The sequence below is a fragment of the Leptodactylus fuscus genome, chromosome 3 (genome assembly GCF_031893055.1).
Source record: "Leptodactylus fuscus isolate aLepFus1 chromosome 3, aLepFus1.hap2, whole genome shotgun sequence".
NCBI lineage: Eukaryota > Metazoa > Chordata > Amphibia > Anura > Leptodactylidae > Leptodactylus > Leptodactylus fuscus.
Genome location: NC_134267.1, coordinates 224181098 through 224193563, shown reverse-complemented (window position 1 = coordinate 224193563; position 12466 = coordinate 224181098). Strand labels below are relative to the sequence as shown.

Below are 12466 nucleotides of genomic sequence, written 5' to 3'. Positions count from 1 at the left end.
TCCAACTCATATAACAAACAAGAGAGCCTTAGTAGACTAGGTTCTGCTAGATCAGCACTTATCCTTCTGGGTTTCTTCTCTCTCACTTGGGTGAGGAAACCAGGCAAGATATACATCCCGTCCACCACTGTACCAGACACTTTACTACAGATGGTTACACTTCCACACATCGAAACAGGGTGTAAAGAGGTTATAAAAATGTACTTATAATACATAGAAATGAGAGAAAATAGAAGAGAGCGAGAAACAGAAAAACTGAGCGAGAAAGAGCGAGAGAGAAAGAGAAAAAGCAAGCAAAAAAAGAGAAAAAGATACAGAGCGCAACAGCAAGTGAGAGAAAGCGAGAGAGAAAAAGTGCACAAGAAAAAAGTGCGAGAGAGAAAAAGCGAAAGAGAAAAACAAGAGAAAAAGTGAGAAAGAAAAAACGAGAAAAAGCGAGAGAAAAAAAAAATAGAGACTGCAAGAACAAGCAAGAGAAAGCGAGAGAGAAAGCGCGCAAGGAAAAAAAAAAAGCAAGAGAGAGAAAGAGCGAGAGAGAAAAAGAGAAAAAGTAAGTAAAAGAAAAACTGAAAGAGAAAGAGCGCAAGAGCAAGTGAGAGAAAGAAGAAGAGAAAGTGCGAGAGAAAAAAAAAGTGCGAGAGAGAAAAAGCAAAGGAGAAAATGAGAGAGAAAGCGAGAGAAAAAAAATAGAGAGCGCAACAGCAAGCAAGAGAAAGCGAGAGAGAAAGCGTGCAAGAGAAAAAAGTGAGAGAAAAAGCAAAAGAGAAAGAAAGCGAAAGCAAGAGAAAAAGCGAGAGGGAGAAAGAAAAAAGATAGATAGATAGATAGATAGATAGATAGATAGATAGATAGATAGATAGAAAGAAAAGAGAGGGAAAAAAACAGAACACACAAGAAAGAAAAAGAATGAATGAATGAATGAAAGAGAAAAACAGAGAAAGAAAGAACAGGAGAGAGAAAGATAAAAGAGAACATGATTGAGAAAGGAAAGGAAAGAAAGAAAACATGGGGAAAACATGAGTGATAGTAACCACAACCAAAAGAACTTAATTATTTTAAAAAAAAATAATGAAATGTGAATGTTATTGTCAAAAAAGGAACAATTAGAAAGAAATGAAACACAAGAGAGGAAAAGGGAGAGACCAAAAAATAAATAAAACTATTGAGTGAGAGAGAGAATGAGATAATTGTTTGGTTTCCATTATGGCAGGGGGCAGGTGCAGTTATGTGTGTCAAGCAACAATATGGCTGCTGTGAACATCAACTTTTAATGTGAAAGCTAATGCCCTGGGGTGTGGCCATCGCTACCTGATCACCTGTTTTTTTCCGGAGGTCGCTGCATATTGGGACCTGTTCGGTGCCGGCTCTTGTGGTGACCTCAGACATTAATGGTTGCTCTGGCAGGTACGGCCACACCCCTGCTGCTCCAAACCTCTCATTTGCCCACGGATTAACCTGATTTTCGCAGCAGCAAGAACGACCTTTGACACAAAATCGGTATGTTCCTTATTTCCCTAACTGCCCCACATTCTGGTGGGGTAGACTCTCTTGAGGCCTTAGGATTACCATTAGTGAAGACATGCTAGTTTATCAACCCAAGAGTTGGGTCATCGTAAAAAGTAACAACCACCACCACCACCCCAATCCAAAAAGAAGCCCAGAGCCATAGTCACTTCACTTCCTTTCCTCTATCCTGTTGACTGCACACAAAATTTGCATTGCTCAGCAGAGGGCGAGAGAGAGCACAGGAAAAAGCTCCTCCCACAGACAATATGAAGTCAGTTCTCTATTCTGAAGACGGTTGTGAGTAAAATAAATATTTAAGCAAGGAGAATTAGAAAAAAAAATAAATAAATCTTGATCATGAGAGTTAAGAATGCCAATATTTCCACTGTATCAATATCTACTCTGACTGGACATGCCCTTTAAGTGATGTTTAATAGGACTCAAACATGAAAGAACTTGTATATTAGAGATAGGAAAGAATGTATATTATCAACTTACGTCACAGATAAGACGCATGTACACGCTCCATATGGCCGATAGTACATGACCATGGGTTGACATTGGCCCTAGGCTATTGGAAATCTGTTTCTTTGACTCCAAGCCCGTGTTACGCGTGAACTCTTATGACTATTTATCTACTCTCACCACATTATCTTTGGCTAATGGCCAGTTAATTCAACAGACGGTCCAAGGAGACAACGTATTAAGGTTTCGGGTGCGACCTCGTGAAAGAATTCAGACTTTGACGCAGTGTAAGATTTTCTTCCATTCCTAAGTAAATAGTGACCGGTCGTTGTAGACATACAGACAGACTTAAGTTCTGTTATGGGGCAAGTGGGAAGATTTTTGAACCCATAGTCTTGAACGAAGAGAAATAAACAAAGCAATTTTGGTTGTTGAATTGTTGAGCATTTGTTTCCAAACGAGGTCATGCCATTGTCTGGGTGTTTTGGGGGTTATTTTGTTCCAATGGATTCCAATAAATATTGGAACTACCCATTGCAATTTTTTATGCAATTTAGAAAGTGAAGACATCTTAAAGTGATCAGCAACTACAGACGTATCCAGTAGAAGTTCGCAACTGTTGGCGGGAAATGTAGTGGTTGTACACCACATGAACAGTCTCCAAGAAAGCCCTAAGGAGCGGCTTCAGACATCAGACATATGCTTTGGCAGAGCTCTACAGGAGCAACTTTGGACACCATACCGATGACTTGGGAGAGCTCTGCAGTGGTGGCTTTGGGCATCTTAAAGCTGGAAACACAAATGAAGTTTCCAATTCAGTTTGAGCCAAAAATCAGAATCAAATCCCAAGAAAAGCCTTCATAAATACTTGTTGGACTCACTACTGGCTTTGATTCAAAAAAACTGCATGCGTGATTTCAGCTGGAATAGGACTTTTCACCACCTCCACCAACCCTTTGCATAAATTAATAGGCACCGCTCTACTGATTCCAGCGCAGTTGGAATTTTTTCCTGCAGCCCCCACCATTCCTGAGCAATCATTCCTCATAGTTACAAAGCCTAATATACTAATTTGGCTCTCTACTGTAAGGTGGATGGTCTCAGACCACCTGCTTCCATCCAGGACCACCCACATGACAGTCAAGGGTCTAATTAGTATATTGGGTGCACAAAACTAAGTGCATTGGTTGCGCAGGAATGGTGGGGAGCTAGAGAAAAAAAATTACAACCATCAGAATCAGTGGAGCAGAGCCTATCGAAGGATAGAAAGAGGTGAAATTGATGTAGATGGTGAAAGGTCCTCTTTAAGGAGGTCGTAGTGCAGATCTGCAGAAGTAGCTCCGGTAACATATAGTTAATGTTTCTCAGGTGTTTGATAAGAGCATTCATCTCAATATAAGCTATTAGTTCTACAAAACAACTTGACACCTTATGGCTGGAACATTTTAACTCTAGAGCAGGGGTAGGCAACCTTTTCTGTTCGGCGTGCCGATTTAAATTAAAAAAATCAAAGATGAGGTCCTCGGAGTGCCGGGCAATAATTGTAAAGCTGACGACACCTACACTAAAGTCATATAGCACAAACCGCAACATAGGGGTGCTGTCATACTGCGCTCCCAGCCACATGCACTTACCACTATTTGCCTGGATACACATGTGCTTTTCCTTTAGAAGCAATGTAAGTACATGTGTAACCCACAATTAGTGGTAATGTATGTGACTGGGAGCAGAGTGAGGTCATACCTGTGAAGAACTGACACACAATGTACCTGTATGCTCCATCCAGTCCTTGGCCGTTAGTATCTTCAGTTTTCTGTAAGGGAGCGTTCACACTACCGTCAGTGTCCGACAGCTAGTGTCCGCTGCTAATGTCTGTTCAAAATCTTGTGCGGACATTAGCAGCGGACACTAGCTGTGTCCATGACATTTTGCATTGATTTAAACGGACACCTGGTGCGTTCTTTTACTGTCCGTGCCTGTCCTTAACTGTCCGTTCTCAAAGATGTCCGACTTTTCAAGCGGACAGCAAAACCTGACATGTAGGTTTTTGCTGTCTGCTTGAAAAGTCGGACATCTTTGGGAACGGGCAGTTAAGGACACCCACGAACAGTAAACGAATGCACCCGATGTCCATTTAAATCAATACAAAATGTCACAGACACAGCTAGTGTCCGCTGCTAATGTCCGTGCGAGATTTTGAACAGACATTAGCAGTGGACACTAGCTGTCGGACACCAACGGTAGTGTGAACGCTCCCTAAGTGAAACGCAGATTAATTTCAGTCACTTTTAGTTCCTGGCGGTGCAGTAACAGCAAAACCCCAGCCAGGAATTAATGGGTGTCACACTTACAACAAAGTGAATGCACTGTTACCCAGGAACTGGATTTGGCTATAATTGCATCTAGTTACAGTGTCACCACCCAATAGAATCACACTAAGGCTGAGGCCCCACATTACAAAAATGCAGCTTTTTTATTGCAGATTTAGCTGCGTTTTTTTTTCCGTCAAAGCCAAGAATGGCTAGAAAACGATTGGGAAATATATAGGAAGCTTCTTATATGTCTCCCTCCTGCTCAATCTACTCCTGGCTTCGGCTCAAAAAAAAACAGTAAAATCTGCAACGAAAAAAGCTGTTTCTGCAACGTGGGGCTTTAGCCTAAGGGCCCCACGTTGTTGGAACACAGCCTTTTTTGTTACATATTTTGCTGTGTTTTTCTGAGCCTAAGCCAGGAGTGGATTTATCAGAAGGGAAACGTATAAGAAGCTTCCTATATATTTCCCATTCCTTCTGTAGCTATTTTTAGCTTTGGTTGAAACCGCATCAAAATCTGCAACAAAAATGCTGCGTTTCTGCAACATGGGGCCTCAGCCTTACACCTCCTGCATACAAGTGGCACGCATGTGGTTTTCACTGACCTATACATTAAAAATGAATTGACAGGGCTGCAAATGCAGACAGATATAGGGGATGTATAGGACAGATATAGGGGATGTATAGGACAGATATAGAACCTGCTCAATAGTTTTCAGCTCTTCAATTTGGCCCAGATACACAGCCACAAAAAGAATGGCTGTATATATGGGTCAATTGAAATATATAGGTCTGTACTTTATCCACAGTTGTAGATAAAGAGTCTGGTCATGTGCATTGCAGGTTACAACTCAATGTGCCTCATATTAATAGCAGTTAACCCCATCATGTCCCTCACATTAACCCCCTGTGTGCTTTACATAAGGGACACTGATATGTGAGACATATGGAGGTAATAAGTAAATATCTTCATTTTATAGGTCCTTTATTAGTACCCCCATATGTCTCACATATCAGTAACCCTTATGTGAGCCACACAGGGTTAATGTGAGGGACATGATGGGGTTAACTGCTATTAATGTGAGGCACATGGAGTTACTAAAACTAAAGTAATCACCCCAAATGCCTGACAGTAATAAGAATAGTTAGTAACACACACTTACCTGGTGTTTTTACTTTCACTTTGCTTCCTCTCCTCCTCAGGGCTGCAGACGGCAGGAGCTCCTCCTCACATGTAGCAGCAGGTCCAGGGAGCCCTTATCCCGTGCAGTGAGAGGCTCACCTCTGATTGGTGGCAGGGAGAGAAGGGGGCGTGTCCTACACCGCAGCTCTACCAGAGCACTGAAGGACGCTCTCCCTCTCAATTTTAGTGTATGAAAGTTGCAGGCTGGCTGCCGTGCCAGCAAAATATGCCTCGCGTGCCACTCTTGGCACGCGTGCCAGGGGTTGCCGACCCCTGCTCTAGAGGAACACCATATACTCTATTTATAGGAAACTAGCATCTGCCCGCGACTTCGTCTGCGGGTTGGTGTTGAGCCGCTTATATTTAGCCAATTGCTGTTGTGGATGATCCGCCTGCTCCCGCGTCTTGGCTCTGCTACATCTCTGCATATGGAGAGTGCACTCAGCTGTGCTACAGCACTGCCTAAGCTCTGCTACATCTGGCCATTTGGATTAGAGAGGTGTTCTTATGTCAGTGTCTGAATGGATGTTGCAGAAATTTGCCACAGTTCAATCAGCCTGCTCCCGCGTCTCAGCTCTGCTACATCGCTGCATATGCGTAGGATACCCAGCTGTATGTACATATTTGCATATGTAGAACCTATAGAGGTGTGCTACAGCACTGCCTAAACTCTGCGACATCGGGCAATTGTGATTACAGGGGTTTGGTTATGTGACTGTCTGAGCAGCTTCTTTGTTACAAAGGGCTGAACGGATGTTGCTGAAATGTGCCAAAGTTCTCCCCCCTCCCCCATCAGAGGCAGAACACCACATTCTCTGTAGTACTCACTGAAACTCTACACCTGATATACTCCTCTTGCCCACACACAGCCTGCATGTTCTGTAGTCTCCTGATCTTCTATGAGACTCCATTTTCTTCAGCTTTCACACTGTCCAGCTTCATCCTATACAGCTCCGCCCACAAAATTGTGTGTAGCTCCGCCCACTGGCTAGCATGATCCTATTGAGAATGGCTCAAGGACCTGTGATGACATCATCACAGGTCCTTTAGTGTTGTGTGAACCTAAATTCCTTCACTGCGGTCATGTAGTGACATCATTTCCCAGGATAAAAAGTAGCCTATGTTTTAATCAGGGTTCCTATCTATGTATGTGGCAAATTCCATGCAAATCCATTCAGCTGATTTTGCGTGATTGAGGAACAAACATCCAAACTCACAAACATCCATATTAGTAGCATAGGACAGGATTGTCATAAGTCTAAGTGACTTCCATATACTTTTGCGCTGGTCAAGTCTAGACTGGAGTACCGAACTTCCTGAGTCACACTGGTTCTTGTGGTTGTAAAAACCTACTTTTGGTCTACCATTGGAACTGTGGCTCACAGAAGGACAATGAAATCCAGCAACACCAACAAGAAAAAGACAGGCTAACATTTCAAAACCCTCCTGGTCACCTCGATCTATGCAGGCTACATACATGGACTATATGGATTAGCTGAGCAAAATGGCACCATCTGTAGAGAAGAAGGCTGTATGTGTAGATTGGAGGAGGAAGAAAAAGATAAAACAAGGACCTCCCCCCGCGGAGCACAAAGTAGCAAGCTCACTCTGGGGGCAGAGGTAGAGGCTGAGGTGAAAAGGCAGAACGGTGAGGGGACAAGGCACAGAAGGAGAAGCAAGGGAAAAGGCAAATGCCAGAGATAAAGCAATGAGGGATAGATCTAGAGGATGAGGCATTAGAATACAAGCAAAGGAAATGCAGCGTATAGGGATGGATCTAGAGGAAGTAGCAAAGGAAAAACGGGTCTAGAGGGAATATGAACATTTGGGAGAATGAAGATAAAGTAGATTAAGGAAAAGAATATTGAGAATAGTGTAAAAAAAAAAAAATACACAATTTTTGAACAAATATCCAACAGCAATTCTTAAATCGAACAAACAACTTACCATATTCAGCGGGTGGAGAATAGAAGTCTTTGGATGGGGAGGATGGGAGAGGTCCACATATATTGTCCTGTTCGTTTGTACCAGGCTCGAGGACTATCAGGCCCAGAGCTGAGCAGTTGGTATGGGTCTTACATCTTAAAGTACTTGAAGGCACATCAGAATAAGTACCGTGGGCACATGTCTTACATTTGACATTTTCAGTCTCGCTACCCTTTTTCCTTACACCCCATCCTATAGGGCACACAGTGTGATTGACACAGGTGCCATTGAGGAGGTACATTGCAGATGGGCATGAGCACTCACGGTCAGACAAGGCAGAACAAGGCATTTTCATGACCATGGGTGGTTCACATGGTGGACTACAATTATGGCACCTGTCATTCCCATTCTCATGTCTTGTGAAGGTGCCATTGGGGCAAGGGCTACACTCTCGAAGGGCAAACTGGGTACAGTGTTTGGACACGTAGGTGCCAGCTGGACACTTATCACATGTTACATTGATCTTTGTCACAGGATTGGTGTACAAATATTTCCCAGATGGTAGAATTATCGTCTTCTTATCAGAAAACTGTACCGGATCAGCTCCCGTGGTTTCAAGATGGCAAAGCAGAATCTAAAAGGAAAAGAGAAGAAATCATCATCATTGAGTGGAAACAAGGGGCAGACCTAAAACATGCCGAAAATCTTGGGTTACGATTCTTCTTGTACATTCCAAAAGTACAGACCACACAAATCCATGAAGAGACATTAGAAAATGCATATGGTGGTATAAGTTAGGGCTATAGGTGATGTAAGCCACTGCAATCCTAACAGGGTCACTCATCCAATCTCCCAGAGGAATACATCACAAAATCTTCCCAACATACACATCGGAACCTTATTTGTTACTGTTTCTTCAGATTCTGGTTTCGCCTACAAGCCAGTGGCCAACTTGAGAAATGGTGGTGGTCTCACCAAATTAGGCTTTGTTCTTACTGCCATATCAGCCACATAACAGATACAAACATTGTCCAATGGATCCCTGTAACATAGTGGGATCCAGTGGGTTCTCATCATGGTGTTCTTCACTTTGATGGGTAGAAAAGCGCTGCATGACGGAGCTACACCAGTCATAGATGTTATCTACCAGTCTATCTACTGCTCTAGAACAAAAAGCAATATCTAAAGCCTGCTTGACCGATCTCCAGAGCATGAGGAGACTGAAGAATTATCTAGACAAATTTTGAGAAGATCAGAGTAACCGGACAAGACATTTTGAGGCATTGAAGAGGAAAGCAGGTAAAAAGATAGCTGAAGCCAAGGTATCAGGAGGACTAAAGACCCGAACAGAAGCTTGTGTATCTAGAAAAACACAATTCATATGGTCAACATGGTCCCTAAAATTAGTAAACGGGGTATCCTATCACATGATTTAATGACAGATCACTAGGATATACTATATCAATATGATATGCAGTGGAATGATCTCAAGAACTACCAAGAATGGAAGTGGCTCTGGCTAAGCCCCTTTGTCTTTTTTCCTACATGGGGATGTACTCGGCCAAGTCTTCTGTACCTCAACTCCATTCAAGTCAAATGGGCTTTGCTGAAGTTCCTTGCATGGAGGGTGGCAGATTGAAAGGGACACCTCAACTGGAGACTGGCCAAGAGGTCATTTTCCATGTGTTGCAAAGGACCAGAAAGTAGAGTCTGGTGGAAGACCACGAAACAGGAGTCGCGGCAAAATACCCCAAAAGTTTTTTCTCAGACTCTTCTAAACCATTTTTATTGTCTTCTCCAACCAAAGGAGCTCCCAATACTGAGAACTTTTTGAAGAACCCATCAGCGTTATGTATCCACAAGTTCCTCGTTACCTGGTGGATCAGGGATTTCTAATACTTCTAGAAAGTGTCCGCCAGTGAGACAGAGATAAACTTCCTGTTTTTAGCTTCTGTTAAGTAAACGAACATATAATTTGGAGGTAACAGGACAAGCAAATAAATCATTAGACAAAAGCTCATGATTCAGAGCGGTGAATAAGCCAATAGATTTTCCATAAATAAACCCGGTCACCGGCTTTATCTGTCGTAACCTATGGCAGGAGCCATGATGACATCACCATAGAGTTACAGGAACCCTGAGAATGAGTAACTACATGAATTCCTGGAGGATGACTACATGCGCTGTGAAAGTAAGAAGGGAATTCTCCGTAATAAGGTCCAGATCTTCAGGAGATTACAAAGGTCATCATGGAATGCAGAATCCAGGAAGGTGCAACATACACCATAAGACAAAGTGAGGTTCTCCTTAGGTTCTCCTGAAAAAGGGCCATATGAAGTGCCTATCTAGGGTGTGGAAAGAAGTCCACCCTATTCCTGCCCAGGCTCCTTTTCCACTAACTGCTTAGACTCAGGACTCTTTCCATGTCAAGGAGTCCAGGCCAGAACACGTGTCGATGATACTGCTCCCACCCATTGGGCAATCTAGACCATGCAGTAGAACCAAAGAGAAGTATATGATAGAAATGGAGGCAACAATGGGGTGGTTCTACCTCCCCAAGGTGACATTTTGGGGCACTGTAAATAGATGAGGATTCTGCTACAAAGGCATGGCATAAAAACCAGTCTATATGATGAAGATATCCCCTTAAAAGGAGGAAAAATAAAAATATCCCCGTTTTGTAGGATTGTATGTTTGGTGTGGATCATTAGGTATGGGGAGTGGGCGCCATAGTTCTTCATCCAGATAAACTGGTCACATACAATAATAATATGGAGAGACAGAACACCAGAAATCATTTTGGCTCAAATGATATTTTTAATAATTTATTGGTATCTCTGCAAATATATAACTGTAGTCTTAATAATCTGAGTTATGACATTTACAGCTCTGAGAAGCTTATTATTGTGGCGCTCAATGGAATAAATAGCATAGAATGTAATGTATGTACACAGTGACTGTACCAGCAGAATAGTGAGCGCTGCTCTGGAGTATAATACAGGATGTAACTCAGGATCAGTACAGGATAAGTAATGTAATGTATGTACACAGTGACTGTACCAGCAGAACAGTGAGCGCAGCTCTGGAGTATAATACAGGAGGTAACTCAGGATCAGTACAGGATAAGTAATGTAATGTATGTACATAGTGACTGTACCAGCAGAATAGTGAGCGCAGCTCTGGAGTATAATACAGGATGTAACTCAGGATCAGTACAGGATAAGTAATGTAATGTATGTACACAGTGACTGCACCAGTAGAATAGTGAGCGCAGCTCTGGAGTATAATATAGGATGTAACTCAGGATCAGTACAGGATAAGTAATGTAATGTATGTACACAGTGACTGCACCAGCAGAATAGTGAGCGCAGCTCTGGAGTATAATACAGGATAAGTAATGTAATGTATGTACATAGTGACTGTACCAGCAGAATAGTGAGCGCAGCTCTGGAGTATAATATAGGATGTAACTCAGGATCAGTACAGGATAAGTAATGTAATGTATGTACACAGTGAATGTACCAGTAGAATAGTGAGCGCAGCTCTGGAGTATAATATAGGATGTAACTCAGGATCAGTACAGGATAAGTAATGTAATGTATGTACACAGTGACTGTACCAGCAGAATAGTGAGTGCAGCTCTGGAGTATAATACAGGATGTAACTCAGGATCAGTACAGGATAAGTAATGTAATGTATGTACACAGTGACTGCACCAGCAGAATAGTGAGCGCAGCTCTGGAGTATAATACAGGATGCAACTCAGGATCAGTACAGGATAAGTAATGTAATGTATGTACACAGTGACTGCACCAGCAGAATAGTGAGCGCAGCTCTGGAGTATAATACAGGATGTAACTCAGGATCAGTACAGGATAAGTAATGTAATGTATGTACACAGTGACTGTACCAGTAGAATATTGAGCGCAGCTCTGGAGTAGAATACAGGATGTAACTCAGGATCAGTACAGGATACAATTGTGTTACAAAATGTACAATCTAGATCTCTTCTCATTTGTCTCCTCTAGCAGTTTCAGGTTACAGCAGCCTCAGGCAGGTCTCTATCATGGTGGAGTCAAACACAACCAGTCACTCAAGATCTGGTTGTGAAGACAAATACAAACATGAAGGTTTTGTTTGGGTACAGATTAAGAACGAGAACATATAAGAACTGCTGAAAGTAACAAAAACAAGAAAAATACTATCATAAAAAAACAACCCTTATACCACATCCTGTCAACAGCACAAAATCTTCTTGTAGAGGACAGGGTGGGGGCGCTTACAAGAAAAGATTGGAGAACTGAGAGGAGACTTGATAAACCAAAGATGCTGAGAAAACCGAAAAATCTGCTGTTGCCATGGTCTGTAGATAACAAATATAATCAAACAATATAGCCTGTACTATTACATACGAATGGCTGCGACTCCAAAGGACTCTATGCTACTCCTTCAACATTTATAGCTATGCCCTAGGCAGTCAGGTTAAATCACAAGTATCGGGAGGGAGGAGAGAAATTTTCCTAGTTTCCCAGGAACCTTATTAAGGGCTCGTTCACATCTGCGCCCGGTCTCCGTTATGCAGGTTTCCGTTTCCTGCACAAAACTGAGCAGGAGACGGAAACCTGCAGGACTCTTTCATACCCATTCATTTGAATGGGTTTGAAAGATGTCCGGCCGTGAGCGCCGGTGAGCGTTTTACGCTCTCCGCGCTCACGGCCGGACCCGGTCTGACAGCTTTCAGTCTTCTGCATGCAGAAGAAGGAAAGCTCAGAACGGACTCCAGGCACTAGTGTGAACCTAGCGTAAGCTGGAATCCCTGGGCCAGTGCACTTGAATGACCAGGAACCAGAACCACAATCTCAGCGACCCCAAAGAAGTCAATGGAGTGCCAGCGATGCAAGTGCACTGGTACTTCACTCTGATGGAGGATTAAGTGGGACTTTTGTTCCCGCATTCTCCACCAGTGGACTGGCGCTTATCGCTATCCTGTGCTTTGGGGTTAAGAGGACTTTCACCACCCAATATGTTAATCAGGTTCCCTACTGTCAGGCGGGTGGACATCAGGTATGCGAAT

The 12466-nt window shown here is 42.8% G+C and overlaps 1 protein-coding gene across 1 annotated transcript in view; it reads right to left on the bottom strand.

Annotated features, from left to right (window-relative positions):
- The window catches only part of TNFRSF21 (TNF receptor superfamily member 21), a 64388-nt gene that overhangs the window by 40488 nt on the left and 11434 nt on the right, over window positions 1-12466 (bottom strand). The window contains exon 2 of the mRNA XM_075269217.1: window positions 7414-8026. Within this exon, the coding sequence (XP_075125318.1) occupies window positions 7414-8026 (613 nt within the window). The remainder of the gene's footprint in view (window positions 1-7413; window positions 8027-12466) is intronic.